Here is a 27,466-nt window from a genome sequence, read left to right as displayed (position 1 = left end):
TCCTTCCCTTACCTTGAAACAGGCATAAGCCTCCCAATCTCTCCTCACCTCTACCTTCTAGTTGTTCTGTTTGCAATCTACAACTCCAATCTCAATGTTTTTCTCCTCAATTCTTCGTAACCTATTCCAACTTTCACTGCTCTAACAACACTATTTACAAACACTATTAACAACCTAATCAATTACAACAGCATATCTGCTCTCAGTCCTACTTTACTTGACCTCTCTGAAGTCCAGCACCGTTGGTGGTCTCCTAGAAACTTCTTCAGTACTTTCTACTCTGCCTCCCCTCCTTCTGATCCTTTCCACTTCATGCACACCCCCTTCTTAAAGAACCTTCTTGCCCACAACTTGGAAAGGGTACCCTATTATTGCCTGGTCACTGCTAACTAGTCAAGTGCAACTGGTGTGCAAGTGAATGTTTAACTACGGGCCTCAAAAAAAAAAAAAAAAAAAGTCCCCTGAGTTGGAGTGTTTGCCAGTTTCCGTGGTGTAATTCCTCTTCATTCTCCCACCCCCAGAAACAATTGTGGATGGTTCTTTTCTATATGCTTCTCAAGTAAGCTTATATTCCCATGGCTTCAGTTATCACCTCTGACAGGCTTCCAAATAAGAACAATAGCGTCCACGTAACCTTGTCTCACTTTATCCTGTTGCCAACCTTTGGAGATAGGTATTACTGCTCACATTTTACAGCAACTGAAGTCTGGAGAAGTTGGGTAACTGGTCCGTATATAGTCAGTAAGTGGCAGAGCAGAATTTGAAATCCCTAACTGTCCAAGTTCAAGTCAGTGCTCTTAACCTCAACACCCTAATTCCAGTTCTACATTTCCAGCTACTTGTCAGACATTAACGCTAAAAACAGTCCACTGTTACCTCAAACGTAACATATTTAAAATGGGTAATGCCCGGGCTCCTTACCCCACTACATCCTCTGACTTTTTCCGATCACTGAAGTAACTTCAAAGTTATCTTGCATTTATTTATGCAATATTAACTTAACAAATCTTCACTGTGTATTCTAGGTATTTAGAACTTAGCAGTGACCACAAATGAGCAAGACTATGGCATTTATATTCCAGTAAGAAAAGAGAGACACCAATTAAACAAAGATATATCAGATGCCAATAAATAAGTGGAAATAAGCTATGGAAACAGGCAAATACCCAGTGGTGAGTGGGGACCCTATTTTATAGAACAGTCAGGAAAGGAATCTTTGATGAAGAGTCATTTGAGCAAAGACCTGAAACAGGTAAAGAAGTAAGCCACCCGGATATCATGAGGAAGAACAGAGAACAACAAGAATAATGCAAAGCCCTGGCCAGTTTGAGAGACAGAGAGAAGGTCAGAGTTGCTGAAAAGTAAGGAATCAGGGTAAGGACGTAAGGCCAGATAAATGTTAGGGGAGCCAGAACACTGAGGGTCTTATGGATTAAGAATCTGGATTATTACTGAATTAGAGGAGAAGCCAACAGTTCTGAGCAGAGGGCTGGCAATGAAATGACTTGTGCTTTAAAAGAATTACTTTGCTGTGAGAATGGACTGCTGAGGGTGAGGGTAGAAGCAGGGAGGTCAGTAAGGAGGCTACTGCAGTATAGACCAATATGATAATAATGAAAATAGTAGGAAGTGGTAGTTACGGATGTATTTTGAAATCCAAGTAATATTTGGTGATGGATTCAATGTGGGAGGTGAGGACAGAAGAGGCATCAATGAACAAGTTTTCTGGCCTGAGCAACTAGAAGAATAGATTTGCCCTGTCCATGACAACAGTGTTTTGGGAGCTTCTCACACCCTACTCCTACCAGCCTGGCCCAAGTGTATGTTTTTGTTGAAATAGATTCAATATAGAAAGCCCACTGTAATCTGGTGTCCAACACAGTGTCACATATACAGGAGCTAAGATGATAAATGAATGTCTTTATTGTCTGAATTAGAAAAGGCAAAATAAAATGGTATAAGCCTTAAAAAAGATACTTATATACAATCACATAGAAACATTTCTTTTTTTAAAGATTTTGTTTATTTGACAGACAGAGATTACAAGTAGACAGAGAGGCAGGCAGAGAGAGAGAAAGGGAAGCAGGCTCCTTGCTGAGCAGAGAGCCCGATGCGGGACTCGATCCCAGGACCCTGAGATCATGACCTGAGCCGAAGGCAGCGGCTTAACCCACTGAGCCACCCAGGCGCCCCGAAACATTTCTAATTAAATGGCAATATTAATATTTTTCTCAGATAAAAGATTAGCTTAATAATATTTTCCAAATGAATGTCAATCTGATTTTACTTTAAGTATCAAAAACATTTGCACAAAATGAGAATGAAGAGCAACACATCTTATACAGATTTAAAGAAATTTTAAGTAGGAATCACTGTATAAAACAGATTGAAAAAAATAACCACTTTGCCTCTCTTTCAGAAGAGGCATCAATGAACAAATTTATTTTTAAAATAAATTAAAAAAAAAAAAACTAAAACTAAATATGATACAAACTGAGCTAAGGAAGACTTTAACAACAGTCAATTTTACTTCTTAAGGTAAATTAAGTCACTGAATACATATACCTTATTCAAATGTTGTGCTATGTATCCTCTTCCACAACCAACATCCAAAGCAAGGGAAAAATTTCTAAAAAATAGACACAGAAGTTATATTTTGTTTGTAATAACACCGTCTACAGAATAATTACTAAAACTGATTTTTTTAAGTAAAAACATTTCAATGAACACAACTTTCAAAAAGTTACACCATCTGCCTTTTCTGCCTCACCTTATAAGCTGTTTCTACCAGAGAACATATTGAAGGAGCAAGTCTATCTGTTCCAGACATTCACAGGACCTCACAGTCACCTGGCTTCCCATGAGGTTGGTCCATGATGTGGATTCAAAGAACAAATTTAGTGGGGATATTGTAATTTAATTACACAAATAAAGAATGAAAAGAAGCTAACATAAGTTAACATGAAAATATCAGCATAGCTGTCAGGAACTTAATGATCCCTTTTCCTCAAATTTGTCAAGGCAGCAGATAACTTAAAAATCATGTGAAGTACCATGAAATACTAATATGTTAAAATAAAAACAAAACAAAACACCAACTAAATAGTAGCTAACTTTTACTAAAATCATAGCAGATTCAAAGCAATATGCTAAGTGTTCAAAGTAAGTCAACCCAAGGTAACTCAACTAATAAGCAGTAATCAGAACTTTAATTCAGTTAGTCAGAATCCTGAACCAGAATTTTTTAAATTAACATATAATATATTATTAGCCCCAGGGGTACAGATCTGCCAATCTTACACAATCCACAGCACTCACCATAGCACATACCCTCCCCAATGTCCATAACTTAGCCACCCTATCCCTCCCTGCCCACCCCAGCAATCCTCAGTTTGTTTTTTGAGATTAAGAGTCTCTTATGGTTTGTCTCCCTCCCTGGTCCCATCTTGTTTCATTTTTTCCCTCCCTATCTCCCACAACCCCTTCCCTGTCTCTCAAATTCCTCATATCAGAGAGATCATACAATAGTTGTCTTTCTCTGATTGACTTATTTCACTCAGCATAATACCCTCTAGACTCCATCTCTGTTGTTGCAAATGGCAGGATTTTGGGTTTTTTGATGGCTGCATAGTATTCCTGTGTGTGTGTGTTTGTGTACCACATCTTCTTTATCCATTAATCTGTTGATGGACATCTAGGTTCTTTCCATAGTTTATTGTGGACATTGCTTCTATAAACATTCGGGTGCACAGACCCCTTCAGATCACTACATTTGTATCTTTAGGATAAATACCCAGTGGTGTGATTGCTGGGTCATAGGGTAGCTCTATTTTCAACTTTTTGAGGAACCTCCATACTGTTTTCCAGAGTGGCTGCACCAGCTTGCAATCCCACCAACAGTGTAGGAAGGCTCCCCTTTCTTTGCATCCTCAACAACATCTGTTGTTTCCTGACTGGTTAATTTTAGCTATTCTGACTGGTGTGAGGTGGTAACTCACTGTGCTAAATGAGAATTATTATCTCCCATACTACATTGCCTCCTCTAAGTATATGTTATACAAAACCAGTTCATACATCTAGTTGTAAGCCAATTTCATTGACAAGAAAACTTAAAAGTTTTATCCACTAATAATGTTTTTTCTACTGGAACCAAAATTAGGAGTCCTTTTTCAATTTCTGTTAAAAACTTATGTCAAAAATATAGAACACCAGAGAACTGATGGTGAGAAAGAACCATTTACTTACATAATGCCCTCTATCTTGATTGTGAACACAGGCAGTATGACATGATAAAAGTATACAAGCTTTGGGATCGGAAAGACAAGATTTAGAATTCTGGGCCTGCAATTTACTGGCTCTGTGACCATGGACAAGTGATTTAATCTTACTGAATGTTTCCCCATCTATAAAATGAAAAAGTTACTACCTCCCTCAAGAGAATTTTATGAAATGGTGCATTTACAGTATCTAGCACAGTACAAATGCTCAACAAAAGTTAGTTAGTTATGAGTTATTATTATCACAGATTATAACAGTTTTTAAAAAAGATTTATTTGGGCGCCTGGGTGGCTCAGTGGGTTAAAGCCTCTGCCTTTGGCTCAGGTCATGGTCCCAGGGTCCTGGGATCGAGCCCCACGTCGGGCTCTCTGCTCAGCAGGGAGCCTGTTTCCTCCTCTCTCTCTCACTGCCTCTCTGCCTACTTGTGATCTCTGTCAAATAAATAAATAAAATCTTAAAAAAAAAAAAGATTTATTTATCCATGAGACAGAGTGCGTGCCCATGTGCGCACGGTGGGGGGGACAGGAGGATGCAGATTCCCCATCGAGCAGGAAGTCTAATCCCAGGACCCAGGGATCATGACCTGAGCCAAAGGCAGACACTTAACGTGCTGAGCCACCCAGGAGCCCCCAGTTTATAAAAGTAATTAAATGGACTTCAGATACCACAAAGAAGACACTTAATAATCTGTGGGGTTAAGCTTTTTTAAGAATCAACAAAAGACCAGTGTGGACAATATAAACTATACTTTGTAACAATAGAACATTAGTGCAAGGGCATTTATACTGGTATTTTTTTTAGATTGTATTTTTAATAATTTAGTTCTAAAGAGTTAATGTTAGTTTAAAACATGCTTTTAGCCACAATCCCAAGTCTCTCTGTATATCTATGTTTTGTTCAGTACTATGACATAAAAGACTGCAAAATCCATACTAATTTGGAAAATTTGTTTCATTTTTATTCAATGGCCTATAATCCAGGCAAATGACTGCAGTACAGACAACTAGCTATTTGTTTCAAATCCTTAAAATAATGGAACTAATAAAACAGATGAAATGGGGGCGATTATCTGTAACAATGAAGCATTTTTTACCATATGAAATTAATTCATCCCTAAACTCTTTTAAGTAGCAAGAAATCTCTAAAAAATGACTTGAGTTTTTGATTTAAAAAAAAATTCCCCTTTTTATAAACAAATGTAATAAATTCATCCCATGTTGGTCTAATTTAATGAATGTCTTTAGAAAAAAGAGCACAAAAAAGTGATTTGCTAACATCATAGAACAATCTACAGTAAAGACATTATTTAACTATTATTTATGTGGTTCCTGCCTCACATCTATAAACTTGAATTTGTAAAATTTTTGTTATGCCTAATACAGAGCAATGAATTCATCAAGGTTTTATTTTTTAATAATTTTTTTTTTTAATTTGACAGAGAGAGATCACAAGTAGGCAGAGAGGCAGGCAGAGAGAGATAGAGGAGGAAGCAGGCTCCACTCCAAGAAGAGAGCCCGAAGCGGGACTCGATCCCAGGACCCCAAGATCATGACCTGAGCCGAAGGCAGAGGCTTAACCCACTGAGCCACCCAGGCACCCATGGTTTTAATACTTCTTCAAAGTGTTCTCAAATCTGCCACTATATAATTGTCATAGAAACCTACTGCCATTAACAATACTTAAGATAAAATGGCCAAAGTCTCATATAACCTGAGTGGGGAATGAATCTAGGTATAGACTCTTTCCCTCACTTAGCCAAAGATTCTGTTGTTAATTGTAGTTAAATTTTTAAAGCTAGGTTTAGTAAATCTTAAAAATTCACAGGCGGTCAATTTTCATCTTCATTTTTGGAGCAATGTTTTCATTACTGGCTTTTAGCCAAATGAAACTGAATCAGTCATTCAGGTTCATAAAGAAGCTATGAGTTGAGCTTCTATTTTTTTTTTTTTCCCCCAACAAGGGGAAAAAAAGAACACTTGCTCTCCAGACATAAAAAAGGAGCAATCTGGGGCGCCTGGGTGGCTCAGTCAGTTAAGCATCTGCATTTGGCACAAGTCATCATCTCAGGGTCTTGTGATCAAGCCCCACATCAGTTTTCCTGCTCAGTTGGGAGTCTGCTTCTCCCTTTCTCTTTGCTCCTGTCTTTTTTCTTACTCTCTCTCCCAAATTAAAATAAAAAGGGGAGAGACTTAAGAGTGATTAAAATCACTAATCCTGGTAATAAATTCCTGCAGATTCTGCCATTCAAAACATTAAGCTCTCAACATTCAATCTCTTAAATCTTCAGTCAAAAGTTAATTGCATTTTATTATGATAGTCAGCACATACCTTGCTATGTCATACACACGGTCTGCGATCCGACTTCCAACCTGAAGGATTACAAGCAGCAATGATGTATACAAGTTGAATAGGTTTAACAAAGGAGCAACACTTTTTCAGTATTCAATAATCCACAGGTTACTTATGTTTCTACATATTGTTAAGTACTTCTCACTATCCCACTTTTAATTTGACCACAAATTATATAAATCTGACCATAAATTATAAACAAAATAAATTATACTATCCCAGGAAACAAACTGAAGTGAATTACTTCAGAAATCCATTTAATGAATCCAAGACTAAATATCCATGAATATGTATGTATACGTTGGCCTTTACATTCTATGTTCTATATAAGATTTTAAGGATAAGAAGCAACAGAAGCATAACAGATACATTATTGTCCAGAGATATTAGCATGAAGTATATGAAAATGAAAAAATATTGTTAGCTAGGGTTTATTACAGATCCATGTAAAAATGATCACTTAAAAACTCTATTATTTGAAGACTCATAGGAAATTCTGTGAAACTATTAAACAAGTAAACAACTTTTCCAAGGAACATGTGCAAATTAGAAAGTCAGTCAGATCTAAAGAACCTGCGCTTCACACTATTCTTCCTAGTCCCATCCCAATCTAAAAGAGGCCATAAGGAAAGTGCTTCCTTTTGCCAGGCTAGCTTCATCTGTCAGGAATAAAGATGTGAGAGCCCAAGATTCTTCACATTCCACTATTCCTTCATAAACACCCCAGAGCTTCTATTAGGACTTGGAAGTTCAGAACATATGTGTATTTGCTTTGGGGGGAAAGAAGGGGGAAAGGAAAGAGGTACACCAGAAGTCTTTCCCTGGAGGAGTCTACTTTGTATATCATTCTTATTACGAATAACTTGTTTATTACAAAAAGAACATTCATATACTTCATCTCATTTATTCTAGTCCTACAGATTGATAAGGCCTCAGTCAATTCATAATCTACATACTTTGCTTGGAGAAGAGTGGTTAGAAATAGACATCTTCTAAGTATATGTCATTATAAGCCCTAAGAACCAACACAGTCAATCATCTGGTCAGGCCAAACTTGCACAGAGTTCTGTCCAAAGGAGCTCAAAAACTGTTTCTTGCTTTGGCTTTTAAGAGTTCACTACACTTAACATCAATTTTGATTCATTCCCAAAGAAACATTCACTTAGGCCTGAAGTTGAAGCTGTGTGTCCAGAGAGTACAAACCCTCAGTTTCTAGTCCACTTGGGCAGAGGAAGAGGTCTTTCAAACAAGTACAAATCAGAGATCTTCATTTATCTTAATTAATTTTCCTACAACATAAACCAGATCCTATCATCCCACTACTTAAAGACATTCAGGCGCTCAACAGGCTAGGAGTCCCTGGATGGTTCAGTCGGTTAAAAGACTGACTCTTTTTTTTTAAAGATTTTTTATTTATTTATTTGACAGAGAGAGATCACAAGTAGACGGAGAGGCAGGCAGAGAGAGAGGGGGGGTGGGAAACAGGCTCCCTGCTGAGCAGAGAGCCTGATGCGGGACTCGATCCCAGGACCCTGAGATCATGACCTGAGCCAAAGGCAGCGGCTCAACCCACTGAGCCACCCAGGCGCCCCAAAAGACTGACTCTTGATATTGGCTCCAGTAATGATCTCAGGGTTGTGAGATCAAGTCCCAGCGTTGATTTTCCACCCCCAACCCCCAAAACCAAAACCAAAAAACCATTCAACAGGTTCACATTTCTCTAGAGCAGGGCTGATCAACAGAAAAACAATGAGAACAATATATGTCATTTTAAATTTTCTAATAGCCACTTTTAAAAAGTAAAAAGGAACAGGAGAGATTATTTTTCACATATTTTACTTAACACAATATATCAAAACTACCATTTCTTTTTTTAAAAAATATTTTATTTCTTTGACACAGAGAGGGATCACAAGTAGGCAGAGGCAGGCAGAGAGAAAGGGGGAAGCAGGTTACCTGCTAAGCAGAGAGCCTGTTCCGGGGCTTGATCCCAGGACTCTGAGATCATGCCATGAGGCGGGGGCAGAGGCTTAACCCACTGAGCCACCCAAGCGCCCCTCAAAACTACAATTTCAACAGGTAATCAAGATTTTTAAAAATCTACTAATGAAATATTTTGCATCCTTTTTTCACACTAAGTTACTGAAATCCGGTGCATTTTACAGATGCATTGCATCTCAATTGGACTAGCTCTATTTCAAGCACTCAATAGCCAGCCACATGTGGCCAGTGATTATCATACTGACTGGGCAGTTCAGCTGGACGAGAAAATCCAAAGTTCCTATCTTCTACTGCCCTAATAACCTGCGCCCTCCCTGACCTCCTCTCCCACTCTCTCCTTCACCGAAGCTTCAGTAGAGACCTCAATAAGGTCCTTTCCGCCTCAGAAACTCTTCTTTCCTTTGCTTATAAGGCTATTCCCTCCAGATCTTAGCTTGCCTAATCCCTCATCATGTCGTCTGCCTGAGCAGCCTTCTCTGACCATCGCAGTCATTATACTAGTTCACTTAAGCACCTCACCTTATTTCTTTGGCTGAAATTACATTTCTTGTTCACCGACGCCCACAAGAATGAAATTTCCTGAAGGTAGCGGTCTTATTCTGCCCATGATAGAGCTGCAACTCAAGCAATATTTGCTGTGAGTGAGTGAATGGATGAATGAAGAGCAACATACAAACATCCTCACCCACCCCCTCAGGAATTACAGTAGACGCTCAGATACGCAGGGCAGCTGCTCAATGTCATTCGGCGAGATGGGGCGAAGTGGGTTCAGGTGGGGTGGGCTGGGGCCTGGTCGGAGCCCCTCATCCGACGCCAAAGCTAGGGGCCGTCCTCTCCCACTGCCCCGCGGACTTACCTCCTCTTTCAGGTAGTCAAACTTCATCGCCTCAGGCTGCCGGGCCGCCCAGTTTTTCTGTTTCCTCTTCAAATCCCGATCGAAGATATTAAGGGCTCTGGGCGAGGTGCTGCCCGGGGAAGAAACGCCGGAGGCGAGCTCCCTGAGGCAGAGGTTCTTTACTGGGACCCCAGCCGCGGGAGATCGCATTCTCAAGACCCAAAGACCGCCGAGCCGCAGCATGTCCTGCCGAGACGCCACTTGCCGGCGCACTTATCTTGCGCATGCGCCACCGCGGCTCCCGCGCCTGCGCCGAAGATCGCCGCAGAGAGGAAAGGGAAGGTAGTTTGGCCGGCCTCTCTTGCCGTCACGGAGAAGCGTCACGCAGAGGATTGTGGGTGTGGGTCACACGTGAGACTCGGCGAGAGCTCGGGGGAGGTGAGTGGATTTCGATTTCTAGAAGGTGGGCTGTGGAGAGTCCCGAACCGGTTTTTGACAGGGTCTTCTTTGGATTCATGAGGGGTTGCGCCCTTTTCCTTTCCCATTCCGGCCTCATTTTTCACACTTCTTGGTCCTCGCCAGGGTCCTGTCGAGGGGCCTCAGCCCAGTAGCTGTGCCTTGAGGTTTGGGCTTGGAAAGGAGATCGCCATTCTAGGACCACCCTGGTGTTCTCCGCCTTAGAGGGTGGTTAGAGGGGAGAGTGAAGGTGGGCGTCGGAAGGTGACGTCAGGTCACCCATCTCCGAATATCTAACGTTTATCGAATGCTTTTGTTCTAAACATTTATATGCATTGCCACTCACAGTTGGATGAGATGGTACCTGCCTCGGTCCCTAATTGTTTAGAGGGTTAAATGCTTCATGTGTAAGTGCATTATTGAAACCTGTGTGTCTTTTTTTGACTTATAAAAATTGTTTTCAAATTTAAGTAAAAATTCAAGGCTTGCTTTCGAACAAAGCACTGCTATTGCTATCCTGTTTGATCAGTTCCTTTTTGTTCATAATAGTCAAGGACTCTGGGGATGCCTGGGTGGCTCATCGGTTAAGGGTCAGCCTTCGGCTTCGGTCGTGATCCCACCATCCTGGGATCGAGTTCCCCATGGGCCCCCTAGTTCAGCGGGGAGCGTGCGTCTCCCTCTACCTGCTGCTCTCCTGCTTGTGCGCGGTCTCTCTCTCTCTCTGACGAATGGATAGATAATCTTTAAAAAAAAAAACAAAAAAACCACTGAGTCTTAGCTCCGCAAAAATCTAATCGAGATGGGGAAAAATACTAATCCCTCTCTCCCTCCCTTCTCTCTCTCTCTCTCTCTCTCGAAAAATACTAATCTCTTTCTCTGACTCCCTCTCTCCCTCTCTCCTTCTCTCTCTCACATACACACACAAACACACAGTCTAATATGTTTGGGGAGAATCAGCTCACTTGGGCCTTATAGAATAAATTATAGAGAGAACTGATGTTTGTTAATAACTAGGATAAAAATTTACCAGATTTTTGAAGGATGGTAGGATTTAAAGAGGGAGTTTTGTGACCCGAATCTGAATTGATTTGAGTCTATTTAGTTAGGAGACCAGCCTTGTACAACTAAGGACTGATCAGAGTAGTAGCATGAAGTAAGGACTAACAGGAAGAGTGGGACCAGAATATGAAGAAACAAATAGGATCAACTGAGGCTTGGGAAACTTTTGATTACGTTAGCTTTTAACTTTTAACAGGTACACAGGTATACAAAAAGAAATGTAGAAATTCCAAGTGAGTGCAGTTGGCTAGTAAGCATTTGTCTCCCTCTGTAAAGCCCTGGAATTCTGCTTGGTTTTGTTTTAAATTTATTTCTGTGCTTTGTAGTCAAAAGAGGATATTCTGATAGTTTTTGCTTTTCTGTATGTGACTCAGAGTAAGTTTGGGAAATGAAATTGGATGTGTTACCTTTATTTATATTTAACTTAAACTATATTGTGAGTAAGCATTTTTTCCCTAAATATCTTTTTAAAACTAATTCTTCATTATCATAATATTTGTTTCACTTCTTAGGATTTGATTTCTTGAAGCATTTGTCCAGTCAGACATTTAAAAATGGCATCCAAACAAGAAATAATGAGTGACCAGCGGTTTAGGAGGGTTACAAAAGATCCAAGATTTTGGGAAATGCCAGAAAAGGACCGAAAAGTCAAAATTGACAAGAGATTTCGAGGAATGTTTCATGACAAAAGGTTCAAGTTGAATTATGCTGTGGATAAAAGAGGACGCCCTATCAACCACAGCACTACAGAGGACTTGAAACGTTTTTATGATCTTTCAGATTCTGATTCAGATCTATCTGATGAAGATGGTAAAGCATTGAACCAAAAGAAGATGAAGAAGAAAAAACCCCAGACTAACAACAAAATAGAATCAAAAAGTATAGTTGAGGAGAAAAAGAAAGAAACCGAGAAAATTAACCAGAAGGATTCTGGAGATAAAAATGATTTAGATAACTCTGACAGAATCCAGAAAATGAAAAAGTCATGCAAATCTAAGAAGGTAGATTCAAAAACAATTCCCAAGAAAGACACAGACGAATTTACACAAAAAAGGATGAAAGAGAAAAAAAGCATTATTCAGCATAGTACAGACTCATGTCCCAAAGGAAAACTAAGCACAGGCGACTTGGGCCACTCTGAAATTGTGAAATCTCCCAAGGTCAAGCACTCTGAAGCAAGAAGAGAAATGCAATCAGGTTGGTTGGAAAGAATTATAGGTTCTTTTATATTACATTATTTGTTTTTAGACTGATTTTTTTAAAAAGGCATATATAGCATTTTCATGGTCTAATGCGAATGATCAAATGCTTATTTGGGAGCATAAAGCTGTGAAAGAAAAAAAATTCCACATAATGATTATTTTTTATTTGGTGCTATAATGGCTAGGAGAGAAAAACTTGAGGCTAAGCAATGATTTTGATTTGTGGTAGGCACTAGTGAGAGTTATATTCTTTAACCAGATCAAGTGTTATATGTTGTCATCAATAGTAAGAGGAGGTGTGTGTGAAGAAGGCTAGTAGAGTTGTGTATTCATCCATCCTTCATTCATTCAACTACTTTTAGTAACTAATATTTGGCAGGTAGAATGTGAGTAAGACATGGTTCCCCATCTTGGGGCTACTGCTAACCTGTGCAAATTAGAAAAAGTTATGCCCTTTTGGATACATAGAACTCGTAGTGTTCACAGTTTGGTAAGGGACAGCATCTTTGAGTGAAGCGGTAGGTTTATTCCCCCTGAGTAGACACAGCACCTTTGCAAGGTGCATAGCTAGTTGAGTGGATTTTATCTTGATTTCAGCCCTTCATAAGATCCTGTATTGCAAATAAAAGCCTGCTAAACTCTGCAGTGGCACCAGCCAACTGTTTCAATATGTAATCAACTCAAATTTTAATGGCATAGTTCACGTTCTATTTTCATACTAATCTGAAGTATAAAATTTGGACGAGCAACATTACAAGTGCTCACTTGCTGCATATGGCTGCTGGCTATGCACGGGACACCACAGATCTAATGTAGAAGAAATTAGATCTGTAATATAATATAAATAACAGTATGTGCCATAAAAAGTGTTTAGCAGAGGGCCATGGGAATTCAGAGGAAGAGGTCACTCTAAGGTAAGAGAAATTCTTAAGGGAAGTACCAATGGGCTTGGAAAAAGTAAATCAAGAGACCAGAGTACTCAATATAGAAAGGACTTTGAGCAAAGATGTGGTTGGATATGTTCAGAAGAGATCAGTATTCCCATTTAATTAGATAATAAGGTCTCTGAAGGGGTAAGTAGGTAATACAACTAGAGATGGTTGTTCGGAACTAAGAAATATCTGTTCCAGTTCATGCTTACTTGTTTACTGAGCTTGTTAAAATTTGGTGTCCCCTCCAGTAGCAAGAAATTTTGAGTGTTGGTGTCGCCTGTTGTTTATTTTGTTAACTGAAAATTGGTATTCAGATGAGCCAAAGCCTGGCCATGGTTACAAGATTCAAGGAAGATAGATATTGGGAAAAAGTCAGAGAGAACTAGACAGGCTGAGATCACATTTGAAAGATAGGAGGTATTAGGTAGGGGATAGAATTCTAGACAGCAGGGACTAGGAGGTCAGAGTGGGATCTCATTCCTTTTGTAGTGGAACCAGGAGGCAGCAAACTGAGGTTTAGGGAGAGGGATAGGAGTTTGGTTACTGAAATTGGAGAATAAGATCAAAATAGGAACAGCAGCAGGGTTTGTTTGATGCGGTTTGTGAGGTAAATTAGTCTAGCATCTTTCAAATTTCACTTGATTTAGGGCACTGGATTAATAAAACATATCCATATACTCGTTTGGATTGATTTTACAGAATCTTTTTGCTTATCTTTTTTATTGAGATTTCTCAATAAACTTGAGAAATTAGGATAGATTAATCAGGAAACAAGGCTAAAGTGATTTATGTGAGGGTATACAGAGTCGGGCCTGCAGTTCACGTCTTCGAAACATCTTTCTACTGCATCATGTTGCTTCCAGTCATTTACATCTGTTCCACAATCCAGAAAGGCATTATGTAATAAGTAGGGATAAATGACTTTATATGTACACCATATTTTGTTCATTATTCATCAGTTACCAGCAACTACTGTGTGCAGAGAGGTGGTTTTTTTTTGTTTTTTAAGATGTTATTATTTGAGAGAGAGAGAGATCATGAGCAGGGGGAAGTGGGTAGAAGGAGAAGCAGACTCCCCACTGAGCAGGGAGCCCGATGTGGGACTCCATCACAGGACTGTGGGATCATGACCTGAGCCAAAGGTAGGTACCAACCTACTGAGCCACCCAGGCACCCCTGCAGAGAGCTTTTTAAATGCTACAAGGTAAAGGTGATGGAAAGAGTGCAATTTGGTATTTTGTGTTGTAAATGTTGATGCCCAGCACTTGCACTCCTAAGAACTTATTTTAAGTAAATGCTTGCACATTTGTGCAAAGAATATGCATCTTAGGGCTGTCTGGGTGGCTCAGTTGTTAAGCCTCTGCCTTCGGCTCAGGTCATGATCGTGGGGTCCTGGGATCAATCCTGGCATCTGGCTCCCTGCTCAGTGGGAAGCCTGCTACTCCCTCTCCCACTCCCCCAGCTTGTATTCCCTCTCACTGTCTCTCTCTTTCTGTCGAGTAAAGAAATAAAATCTTAAAAAAAGAAAATGTACACCTTAGCATTGTTTTTAAAATTTAAAAAGTAATATAAATCATTAGGGACCTGATTAAATTGTGGTATACCCAAACATGTTTATGATATATAAAGATTTTATTTGTTTATTTGGCAAAAAGATAGAGTACAAGTAGTCAGAGGGAGAGGGAGAAGCCGACTCTCCACTGAGCAAAGAGCCCTATGCAGGGCTCGATCCCAGGTCGCAGGGATCATGACCTGAGCTGAAGGCAGAGGCTTAACTGATTGAGCCACCCAGGCACCCCTTCCTTTTCCTTTTCCTGAGCTCAATGCATTTTACATAGTAGATGATAAATATTTAGTCAATGAATGACTATTATAAGACTATAGGACCAAGAAAAAAATAAGTTTGAATTTCATTCCAAGTGTTAAGCTTTTAATGTTTTTTTTTTTAATTCTGCAAGCAGAGCCTATAAGCAGAAACATAAGTTCCAATTTAAAGGTGAATAAAATGTGCAAGGTACTGTATATCAACATATTCACATACCCACAGCAGAATCATATGATTGCTTTAGAAATAGAAAATGAGCTTTTTTCAGAGTTATGTGGGTTAAAAAAATCCAACTTAAGTAAAACTAGTCTTTTACTTTTCATATATTGCTAACCATAGTTAGTTACTAAGTTCAAGATTTAGCAGAAAACTTACTATTTTGCTCTGCATATGTGATCTCATCCACAACACAACTTATATTCTTCCTGGATTTGAGGTCAAAATTAGTTGGATTCAATTTAATTGTGTCTACATTTTCTTAATTTCTCCCTCCTTTAATCTTTTTTGCAGTGATTCCTCTAATAATGGCAAGAGACAGTGACGGTTATGAAAACTCTGCAGGTGGTAAGATGGTTGACAAAGATTCTCTGGAGGAAGATTCAGAAAGTGCTAGTGAAATAGGTGATGAGGAATCTGAAGATGGAATTACACGCACTGGTAGAGCTTCAGTTGATGATGATGATGATGATGATGATGGAAATGAAAGTGATGAGGAGGAAGATGAAGATGAGGATAGTGACAATGATGATGAAAGTGACAGTGGCCCTGATCTTGCAAGGGGTAAAGGAAATATAGAAACTAGTTCTGAAGATGAAGAAGATATGGCAGATTTACTGCCAGAGGACTCTGGTTTTGAGCATGCTTGGAGAGAATTAGATAAAGATGCTCCTCGGGCTGATGAGGTGAACTTCTGAATAAATAAGATTATTTGTGAAAAGCATAATTAAAGTCACTTTTATAGATGGTAGAATTGCTGTCATTAAACTGAGTGGGAAAACTTTTTTTAGTAAATAATAATCTTTTTTTTTTTTTTTAAAGATTTTATTTATTTATTTGACAGAACACAAGTAGGCAGAGAGGCAGGCAGAGAGAGAGAGAGAGAGAAGCAGGCTCTGCACTGAGCAGAGAGCCCGATGCGGGGCTTGATCCCAGGGTCCTAGGATCATGACCCGGGCCAAAGGGAAGGCAGAGGCTTTAACCGCTGAGCCACCCAGGCACCCCGTAAATAATAATCTTAATGATTGTTCTGATTGAAACTTTTTGATACAAACAAACTTCTTGATATGGATTGTAGCTATATAAATTAGGTGTTTGTCCAAGCAAATAGAGATTAGTTAAAGAAATAATTAAAGGTCACATGAAATTTTTGAGATTTTATTATGTGACAGACAGTGAGAGGGAACACAAGCAGGGAGAGTGGGAGAGGGAAAAGCAGGCATCCTGCTGAGCAAGGAGCCTGATGGTGGGACTTGATCCCAGAACCCTGGGATCTTGACCTGAACCAAAGGTAGACCCCTAATGACTGATACTCAGGCACCCCAGGTCACATGAAATTTTTAGAAGATATTTACTGTAGCTGGTAGTTTATATTTCAGTTTCTACTGCACTGTTAGAAACGCTTTAGGGAGGGGCGCCTGGGTGGCTCAGTGGGTTAAAGCCTCTGCCTTCAGCTCAGGTCATGATCTCAAGGTCCTGGGATCGAGCCCCACATTGGGCTCTCTGCTCAGCAGGGAGCCCGCTTCCCCCTTCTCTCTCTCTGCCTGCCTCTCTGCCTACTTGTGATCTCTGTCTGTCAAATAAATAAATAAAATCTTTAAAAAAAAAAAAAAAAAACGCTTTAGGGTAACATACTCAATCTCCATATTAATGCGTGGGTAGCAAAATAGCTTAACAAACCTGGGTGTTAAAAAGTAAACTGATTGGGATACCCAGGTGGCTCAGTTGGTTAAGCTTCTGCCTTCTGCTCAAGTCATGATCCCAGAGTCCTGTGATTGGGTCCCATGTCGGGCTCCATGCCCAGTGAGGAGCTTGTTTCTCCTTCTACCTGCCACATCCCTGCTTGTACTCTCTCTCTCTGGCAAATGAACAAATACATAAAATTAAAAAAAAAAAAAGGGCAGCTGATTATCAAGTTCTGATTCAAGAACAAAGAACTGAGAAAGAGAAAGTGCTTATCTATCTGTTGACATTTTTACCATTGTCTGACTCAGGCGAAGTTTAACATATTGAAACGACTTAGATAAATACTGTATTTTCAGATTTCAGAATTTGGGGTAAAGAAGACTTTTTTTATATATTTTGCAAGTGATGGGAATGATAAAGATTATGTAATATTTAATTTTTCTCATTTCTTAGGTTACACGTCGATTAGCAGTTTGCAACATGGACTGGGACAGATTAAAGGCAAAAGATTTGCTAGCTCTGTTCAATTCATTTAAACCTAAAGGGGGTGTTATATTTTCTGTAAAGGTGAGAATTGATTTCATTTTGAAATATTTCTAAACATTTTTAAGTTTAATCTTTTTTTAAGTCATAGTTTTCCTTTTAAGGAAAAATAATCTGGCAGTCGTCTGGTATAGTTAGGCACAAAACTTGTAGAATAGATGTAAAAGGTAGAAAGGAAGAAATAAAATTATTGCTCTTGATACATTATACGATTGTATGTATTTTAAAAATCTAAAGAATACAATTGAAAAGCTATTATAAGGCTCAAGAAAGGGGCAAGTAAAATAAATATTTTTTAAATTGCATTATTCAATTCTTAACCAATTAAGAATAATCTATTTTTGCTAGCAGCAGAAATGTAAAATCCTTGGGAATTACCTTAAATATATATGATATATATGAAGTAAACTATAACATTGGTTAAATTTGAAAAATTTAAGTAATTGTTGAGATACCGTATTTCTGGAGAGCAAGCCTAGTGATTAAGAATCTAGGTTTTTCAGTATGACAGACCCGCATTCAAATCTTGACCCTGATACATGCCATGTGATCTTGGGCATTTTATTAATTTCTCAGATGTGTTCTCTCACCTGACAAGCGGATGTAACAATAGTATTTCCTAGGGTAGTTGTAAGAATGAAATGAAAAGAAGCTCACATTAAGTATTTAGTTACAATCTTTAGTTCAGATCAAAGAAAAAGGATACCAGTAATCATCTAGAAGAAGAAATAAATGAGAATGACTAATAAATTTTTAGGAAAACATACAAGTATAAAAGGATTTGCTCTGTGAGGTACAACATGTGAACATTTTTTATTACTCAAGAGTTAACAGTTTGGTTAAAAATGGAAAGACAAATTGATGGAATGAAATAGGTAAATAGAAAAATTCATATTATAATACAGGCCAAAGTAAGCTTGAATTGGGACAAATGAGTGAGTCTTTGTATAAAGAGCTTAGTTCAGATCTTCACCTCATCATAGTCCAAAATAAACTCCAGATAAAGTAAGAAAAAAAAAGCTAAACCATAGAAACAGAATAAAATAGGATTGTGTTTCTATTAAATCTTGTGTTTCAGAAAAATGCATGGTAAGAATTTCTAGACTTAGAAAAACAGAATCAGCAGATGTGACTACATATGTATTTAAAACTTTTACATCAAAACCTATTACCACTCAAATTAGTAAGGAAAACTCAAATCCCCTATTTAATAAATTGCATATTGCAGAGAACTCAGAAAAGCATGTATTGGTTAGCAAAAGTATATTAAGCCCAGTAATGTCAAAATAAGACAAATTAATACAGTTTTATTTTTTCTCAAAAGTAGCCAACATACAAAATTACCAAATCCCAGTGAGGGTGAATTCTTTTTCTTTTACCAAGACCCTCTAAACTGTGTGATAAGATTACTATCAGTTCTTTTCTATTTAAAGTATTTCTTAAAAGAAGGCATTGGATAAATGATATGACTTAAGAGAGAAAACAAAATTGTTTTTCTTTATGTTTTATATACTTCCTTAGTCATTTTTGTGTATTTTATGCCAACTATTTAACCTAGTCATTTGTGTGTGTGTGTGTGTGTGTGTGTGTGTACGTACTTTAAGTTCCTTGAGCATTTAGAGTCTTCTTTTGCTTTTCTTAATTTTTCCTTCGGATCCCAGGACCATCTTGTTCTAGTTGACATATGCAGGAGATAAATCTATTTTTGTTCTCAAGCTCCATATCTGTTACTCTCCAGCGAAAACTATTTTTAAGGAGATTCCTCAGGGTGTTTTAGCTTCCTGTAGTAGGTTTGGAAGTGAGTCATCCTTGCTGTTTTCATCGAGTTCGCTTGTAACTCTCAGAATTCCTGACCTTGACAGGTCTGGACGTTTTAAGATAAGTAAAGTTTAAATTACATTGATCTTATTTTTTGTGTGTCTAGATATATCCTTCGGAATTTGGAAAGGAGAGGATGAAGGAAGAGCAAGTTCAAGGACCAGTAGAGTTATTAAGTATTCCTGAAGATGCCCCTGAAAAGGACTGGTATTAACCTGTTACAGAAAATAAAACTAAATCTAAATTCATGTCAATAACTCAGAATTCTGGTCACTTTAATGGGACTAAAGTATATGTTGTGCCTGCCTTTTATAATTTAAAACAAGTTGCAAGCCGATTAAAGTCTATCAGAAGTGGCACACTATTCCAACAACCTTTTGTGTGTATATTCATATTTCTATATTCATCAAAACAATTATTGCAGTTTTGAAAAACATTTCATGATTAGACTGATTTAAGGTTCTCAACCTCTTTGCTCTTAGTAAGTTTTGCTTTTCTCCTGGAATAAGTTTTTATCATCGTAATGTATAGAAAAAAATTTAAGGTAGTTTTTAAACCACTAGGTGGAGCTATATGTGCACGTAATAAAAATGGTAGTTAAATCGTGGCAGAACAGCAATAAAGACCCTCAAGGAGTATGTTGTAGTTCAATGAAATTAAACTTATAACCATTTAGACTTGACAACACATAAGTCTGGAATAAAAAATTTCAAGATTAGGAATTTCTTTGTACCTAGAGCTAATGTTTTCCTAGCATATTTTATAATATAGTGACCTTGTTCAGGAGTTTTACTTGAGAGACCATAGATGGTAGCAAAACAAAAAAGACTATTCAAGAATTAAAATTATGAGTAAGCATATGTAATTCTCACATGCTCCTTTTCTGGATACTAAATTTCAATCAAAATATTACCAGAATAATAAATTGATCTTAAATATCTAATGCCTATAAAGGTAGAATTGAAGGAAAGATGGATTGGGATGAAGGCCAGGTTGTAATATGTTTTTCTTGAAGTAATCACATTTATTTTTTAAAGGAAGGTAGGTATTTGTGTTCCTGAATAAATAAGCTTAATGAGTTTTCTACCTTTTAGGACTTCTAGAGAAAAATTGAGAGATTATCAATTCAAACGACTCAAATACTATTATGCAGTAGTAGACTGTGATTCTCCTGAAACAGCTGGTAAAATTTATGAGGATTGTGATGGCCTGGAATTCGAAAGTAGTTGTTCATTCATAGATTTAAGGTAATCCAGTATGTGTCTTGCCAGTTTTATCTTGTGGCATAATATTATTGTAGGAAGTAGGATATTAGATTGGTAGTATTTTCTGTTGTTTCATATTGTAAAAGAGGATTTTTTTGCTTTAGGTGAACTCTGTCCTATGGAACATCACTCTTAACAAAGAAAACTATAATGAGAAAATTTTATAGTGTTGTGTGTGAGTCACTCCACATTTATATCCTGAATTTCCAATATATTGGCAATGTTTTTAGGATAATGGCTTATATGCGGTGATATTTCTTTGCAACTCTATTTTAGAACTAGGAGCCAGGTGAATTAACTCTGAAAAAAGGCACTGAGGTGGGGCAAAGGCATTTCCTAATAAACTGGTTCCTCTAGAACTGTGCTGTCTAATATAGTAGTTACTAGTCATATCTATTTAGTTAAATTTTTTAAAAATTTTAAATTTATTTATTTGCTTCATCACTTAGACACATTTGAAGTACTTACTGGCCATATGTTGGACAGAGCAGATACAGGACATTGCTATCATCACAGAAAGTTCCATTGGATGGTGCTGCTCTAAATGCTCAGTGAAAGGATGGTCTTACTGGCTTTGTCTTCAGACTTGGGCATTATTTTCACCCCATGTGCAGGTTTCACTGGCCCAAAGCTGAAAAACCTTAAATGGTGGTAAATGTCAGTTCTGAGGAAATGGGAATCTGAACTACTATACCATTTTTTCATTAGCCTACTGTTTTTGAACCCAGTAAATCATTCTCCTGTGACACTTGGAATAGAAATCAGTTCTTTGTTTCCAGGTTTGTGAGAGGCTTTATTCTAAAAATGAAATATTTCTGAAAAAAAAAAATGCATCATTTCATAGTCCCTGGCTTTCATATTTCAAAGGCATTTGGACTGGTATAAAAATACAAATAAAAGTTTTTGAATTGATAATTTAAGGTAAGATTTTAGTACATTGGCATTTATAATAAGAAGGGCTTATCTCATCAGACAAGTGTTTCTTTCTCTTTTAACAATTTCAATAGGAGGTACTTGTTTTGAATGTTTAAATAGTAGGTACCAAACATTTGTTAGAATGTCAAACTCCTTGGGTTTCGTGAATTCATGTTAACATGTTCTTTTCAGAATCATTTTGTTCTGTTTCCTTTTTGGAATAAGGATAGTTAGAATAAGCTTTGGCAGGCCTAGAAAATAAGATCAATGAGCATGGAAAAAAATTGCATTCCCTGTTTTATTTTGTTAAACATAATATCAGAAAAGAAAGTTGAGTTTTCTGCTATCATTCAATTATCTAGAAACTTTGTTTCATCTCCCCCAAAATATAAATGCATGCATATTAATAATACTTAAAAATACTGATTTCAGATTTTTTTCTTCTAGTCTTTGTAAAAGTATGGCTGGAGAAGGATATTTTATAAACCTAATGAGCCTTAATTACCTGTTTCTTCCCCCTAGAATCATTTTTGGTGGACAGTAGAGCATATGCCTTTTGTGTGTATGGAACCAAAATCTCTTTATATAAATTACAAAACCTAATATATTAACCATAGGGTTTTTCACCCTGTGTTTTAGCCTGATGCCTAAGCATTGTCAGACAATTATAGTGGGCAGCTAATTATTTGTGAAAATAATTACAAATTATCTTTGAAAGATAAGATTATGAGGATTTTTTAGTCATAAATAATCAACCTTAAGCGTTTTTCTTATTTTCAATGACACCTTATGTGTCTGATGCTTTACATTCAGAACACTTGTCTACTACTAATTCTGTTTGATATTCAGTATATCATATAGCAAATGAAGACTGTGCAGGAGTCTAGGTCTTTTTGAAACATGAGGGACCCATGTGCGTTTGCACCTGACTCATATTAACTGACTCCCAGCACAGGGCTTCTGCCCACAGATTTCACTCAAATTTAGTGGAATTAGAGATTCATAGTTCATGAATTTCAGAAATTTTGTGCCAAGGTTATTTCTAACATAGTTTGCCCCATCTACATATGTGTTCTATAGAAACTTATGGTATGCATATATAAACTATAACTAATTAGAAGAGAACCTAAACTCTGGTTGTTTATCACTACAGCATATGTTTAAATAAATTTATTTTTTCTTTGCTTCTTAGGTTTATACCAGATGATACTACTTTTGATGATGAGCCCAAGGACGTAGCCTCAGAAGTGGATTTAACAGCATATAAACCAAAATATTTCACATCTGCTGCAATGGGAACATCAACGGTATCTCTTAACTTTTAAAAATGTATAGCTGGACTCTTGCTTTCAAAAAAGAATTTGTGTATTATTTACTTATAGCATCTTCAGAAATGGGAGGTATTCAAAATTTTAATGCACAAATACAAATAGAAGTGAGACACAAGTGTATTTGCATTTTTATCTACCACATCTGTTTGAACCCATTTTCAGATTTTTTTATCCTTTTAAGCTTGAGTCAATACCTGCAAATGTTTCTTTTTTCCTCTCTTTTTTCCATATATTCTTATTCAGTTAAATTCTTTAATAAGTAATATGTCAGTTATTAGTATCCTGAGGAGGGAGAGGGAGGTAACAAATAACCTCAAATCACAGTTAAAACCAGTGGAAATTTTAAATAGGAACACATTTTTTTCTGCAGATACGATCTAAAATTATAAAAACAATTGAAGTAGAATAATTCAGGACTATTAGATATCACATTATTGCTTAGTAATGAAGAGCCAGAAGATTTCTATTGAATTAATTTGTTACTTAGCTGCCTGCCTTCTCTCTTCTCCTTTTCCCCACCCCCACCATAAACCTTCTGCCCACGGATAGACTGCAGGAACCACACAGGTTTCCCATTGCTTTTTCTGTGACAGACCACTGTGCTCTTCTGAGAATAGGCTGGTGGTAGAGAAAGCTACCATATCTGTCACCTGCATACTATGTTGGGTACTGTTTGGCCTTGTTTAGTTACTGAGTATGGGAAAACCCCACTGTTATGCAATAAATGACGTTTAAAAGCTTCAGTAACATAAAATATAGGGCCAGGTTATTTTCAAGACTGAAAAATGACCGAGGCAAGTCTGTCCAGACAGCCATTCTGGAATTCTAGGGTTCGGCCATACCATCCACATATAGACATCCAGTTCCAGCAGCAGTTTTATGGTTATCACTCTGACAAATTATCAAAATAGAGATAATATGACTGACTAATCAGGACTTCTAAGGTAATGACAGCTATCTTAAAGATTCCCTTTGTTAATTGGCGCCCATTTTGTTGTCCTTATCTGAGGAGATTAGACTGAGAGGAAAAAAAAAACAAGGGTAGGGGACCTACCCTGTAATGAAGCTGAAACTTCTGACAAGACCCTGTCTGAGAATGGGTGCGGCATGGAGGACAGGAGCCAAACCAGTCATGCTATAGATGAATTTCTGTATCATGAGGGTTTACCGTCCTTCCAACCAGTACATGCCTTTCTTATCAGTGGCTCTTAATCTTGGCTCTTAATCTTTTTTGGAAAAGGGACCCTACTGAAATTCTGTTGAAAGCTTTATGAATGGATTTCGTGTAGTTTGTAGACCTCCAGAAAAACTTAGAATTCCAGGTAAAAAACATGTTTTTGTTGATTCATAATGTTAACTTTTTCACTGTGCATTTTATTTCTTTTCCCTACAATTAGTTGAATTTTTACTGCTAATATTAAAATAGCTTGCATATAGCAGAGAGTTAGGAAGGAAAAGGTACAACTTAATGGATATGGTTCCTCTTTCATAAGTAAAATACTTTGTTATGCGTGTCATTAATTATTTGTTTTAGCATGTCTTTTTTAGCTTACATCCACAGTAGTGGTAAATATTCTGTGAGTAAGAGTTACTGACACTTCTGTTTTTATGTTTGATTTATTGGTGAAAGGTGGAGATCACGTGGGATGAGACTGATCATGAAAGAATTACAACACTCAACAGGAAGTTTAAAAAGGAAGAGCTTTTGGACATGGATTTTCAAGCCTATTTAGCTTCCTCTAGTGAGGATGAAGAAGAGATAGAAGAGGAGCTACAGGGTACTTGTTAATCTTTTGATATTTTACATTTGTAAGCATTTAGACTGTGCCTAATCTAGAGTTGCTATTGGAAATATGTCTTTGGTGGTAGCTTAAAAGGGAGTGCCAAGCTAATTCTTAAGCTGTCTGCAAAGCATACTCCCATGTATAGTGTTATATATACCTGCAGATAGTATTTGAAATTTTTTATTTAGAGGTATTTTTTTTTAGCCTGGATTTCTTTAACCATGAACATTTTGTTTAAAACTGTACCAAACAAAAAAAACCTGGCCTTTTACATTTGTCCGAATTCATATAGTTTTGCAGTTTCTTAACAAACTAGTAAAATACACTATTACCCCTCCTTCTTTTTTTTTTTTTTTTTTAAACTAAGAGCTTCTTTTGGATTGACGGATTATTTTTTTTTTACGATTTATTTATTTATTTTAGATAGAGTACACAAGTGGGAGGGACAGAGGGAGAGGGAGAGAGAATCCCAAGCAGACTTATCACAGGCCTGAGATCATGACCTGAGCCGAAACTGAGAGCTGGATCCTTAACAAACTGTGCCCCTCAGGTGCCCCAGTTGATTGAATATTTTTATATTCATTTCTCTTCGAATAGTTTAGAAGGTAAACTGTTTCTGTCCATTTAGTGATTATCCTAGAAATTGTGACTTGCATTCTTAATTTGTTAAGGTCTAATAGTAATTAATATTTTTACCCTCCTAAATAATACAGGGAATCTTAAAACAACTCTCATCCTATCCTATGTATTGTAATTCTGGTTTTTTGTAAGTCCTATGAGCTGTTAATATTTAAATTGCCCTTATTTCCATTTACCCACATTTCTTCTACTTTCTTAAATTTCACTCTTATATCTAGGATTTTATATCTAGGATCATTTGCATTCTACCTTATGTATATCCTTGATAAGTTCTGGTAGTATTTGCTTGTGTCAAACTCTCTTGAGTTTTAGTATAAAAATATCCTTATTTTGCTTTCATTTGTGAAAGATACTTCCACACGCAAAAAATTATAGGTGGGAAGTCCTCTCCATCCCCACACTGATGATAATATCCCACAGACTTGTAGTTTCACTGTTGTTTTTGAGAAGTTGGTTGTCTTTTTTTCAGGTTTTTGAAGATTATCTGAATTTCTGAATTTTCTTTTTTCTTTTGACTGCATTAAAATTTTTTTTTTTTCTTTTTTTGGTCTTTCTGCAGTTTTACTACGATAGTAGATTTCGTGTGCTTAGGGGCTGTTGGGTTTCTTGCATTTGTGTCATGGCATCTTTCATTAGTTTTGGAATTTTCTTAGTTATTATCTAATTATATATTTCTTCTAACCTGTCCTGGGATTCCAAGTAAGTATATATATTATTTCTTTCCAGTATGACTTCCATCTTGCTACTGTCATAGATTTCTTAATCTATTGTCTCTCTGCTGTGTTCTGGATATTTTCTTTTGACCTATCTTTCAGTTCATTAATTTGCTTTTCAGCAGTGTTAAATCTGTTGATAGACCTATCCATTGAGTTCCTAATTTTGGTTATTGTATTTTTCCTTTTTGTTAAGTCCTGTTTGGCTATTTTTCAAATCAGCAATAATACTTTTTATAATTTTCTATTCATGCAGATATTTTCAATCCTTCTCTCTGTAAATGGTATAAGCATGTTTTTGTAGTCCATGTGATAATTTAGTATTTTAAGTCTTTTGGGGTTCATTTTTTGTTACTTTACAAGATATTTCTCCTTTGTTTATTTGTATACATGATTAACTTTGTGTGCTAATTTGATAGTTGAGGTGAGTATCTGATCAGACAGAACTTTCATTTACTCTGGTCATTCTAGGACTACATTACTCCAAAGGTTTAAGGCTTCAGGTTCCTGGGACTTTGTGGATGATGCAAGTCTTCATGAAGGCTGGTTTACTTCTGGTTGGCTTCTACCCTAATTGTTCATCCTTCTGGGTCCCTGCTTAAAGTGGACATAGTGGTTGTCTTCTCTTCTCTGGTAACATTTGTCCTCTTGGCCCTGCCAGGCTGCCAAAACTAGTTTAGTTTTATAGTTTTTACAGTTTTTAGTTTATAGCTGTTTCTTCTGTGGATCAGTAAATGTTCTCAGGAAAAAAATAAATCTTCAATATAGGATCAACTCCCTAGTACTCTATTCTTGATTTTGAGTCGGTAATTTTTTACTAATTTATCAGTTCTTTGAAAGTTTTTTTTTCTTTTTTTAAACTCCTTGAAGATTTTAAAAATATTTCATCCGACTTGATATGCTTGGTGAAAAGATTGGTCTGAAGTGTCTAGCTTGCCATGAATAGAAGCAGAAGTTCTCAAATTATGTTTTATTAAAAATTTTGTTTTGATGATTGAAATGTTCAATAGCATATTTTCTAATTGTATGTGCTATTTGCTTAAAATAACTCATTTTAAAAAAATAGAACCAAAAAAAAAATCTTTTTTCCTGTATGTAGTATGGCTGTGTTTGGAAATGGTTGCTTAATTGTAATTGCTCAGTCAGTTTTTGGTTGATGTTGTCTTTGTCTCCCTGATATATTCACATCTTCATTTATTTATCTGATAGAATTCCCAGTGATGCCAAATTGTGTTAAGAGGTTTAGTGCTGATAACGAATACCATAAATGTTAAGCATAAGTATTTTAAATTAGCAGTCATGAATATTCTTGCTTTTATTTATAGCTTAATATTTTTCATAGCTGTCTTTTGGTTTTGGTATTTTATATGTGTTATTTTTGTGACCTGAACATCAAATTACATAAAATTCTTTTTTATTATTAACATAGGACCACTAATTCTTAAGTTTTTTAGGTCCTGTGATTGGCCTGTCATCGTTTCTTTAAACTACTGGAGACACTGCTTCATTTTCTGAGTTTTTCATAAAGTGCTACTCTTGAACTATGCTCTACACATGGAATGGAAAATCATGCTTAATCATTCTAGTTTCTTTGTTCAGACATCTCATATTAATAAAAC

At 37.0% G+C, this 27,466-nt stretch overlaps 2 protein-coding genes across 6 annotated transcripts in view; one reads left to right on the top strand and one right to left on the bottom strand.

Moving 5' to 3' along the window:
• Positions 1-9,740, bottom strand: part of NDUFAF5 (NADH:ubiquinone oxidoreductase complex assembly factor 5) — a 28,362-nt gene extending 18,622 nt beyond the window's left edge. For 3 of the 4 annotated variants that reach the window (XR_006386150.1, XR_006386151.1, XM_044263469.1), the window contains exons 1-3: positions 9,485-9,740; positions 6,607-6,647; positions 2,566-2,629 (exon numbers count right to left, since the gene is read on the bottom strand). Coding sequence is in view for 1 of the 4 variants with exons in the window: in XM_044263469.1 (XP_044119404.1) it covers positions 2,566-2,629; positions 6,607-6,647; positions 9,485-9,706 (327 nt within the window). In the remaining 3 variants the exon portion in view is untranslated. Of the gene's footprint in view, positions 1-2,565; positions 2,630-6,606; positions 6,648-9,147; positions 9,214-9,484 lie in introns of those variants that run through there. The other variant, XM_044263470.1, reaches the window with a different exon arrangement.
• An 89-nt stretch (positions 9,741-9,829) lies between these two features.
• Positions 9,830-27,466, top strand: part of ESF1 (ESF1 nucleolar pre-rRNA processing protein homolog) — a 62,483-nt gene continuing 44,846 nt past the window's right edge. The window contains exons 1-8 of one of the 2 annotated variants that reach the window (XM_044263467.1): positions 9,830-9,901; positions 11,491-12,175; positions 15,448-15,839; positions 17,293-17,406; positions 19,307-19,407; positions 20,295-20,447; positions 22,573-22,687; positions 24,342-24,489. In XM_044263467.1, coding sequence (XP_044119402.1) covers positions 11,533-12,175; positions 15,448-15,839; positions 17,293-17,406; positions 19,307-19,407; positions 20,295-20,447; positions 22,573-22,687; positions 24,342-24,489 — 1,666 coding nt within the window. In that variant the 5' untranslated portion in view covers positions 9,830-9,901; positions 11,491-11,532. The other variant, XM_044263468.1, reaches the window with a different exon arrangement.

Source organism: Neovison vison, chromosome 8, assembly GCF_020171115.1.
Source record: "Neovison vison isolate M4711 chromosome 8, ASM_NN_V1, whole genome shotgun sequence".
Taxonomy (NCBI): domain Eukaryota; kingdom Metazoa; phylum Chordata; class Mammalia; order Carnivora; family Mustelidae; genus Neogale; species Neogale vison.
This window is presented reverse-complemented; position numbering and strand designations above follow the sequence as displayed.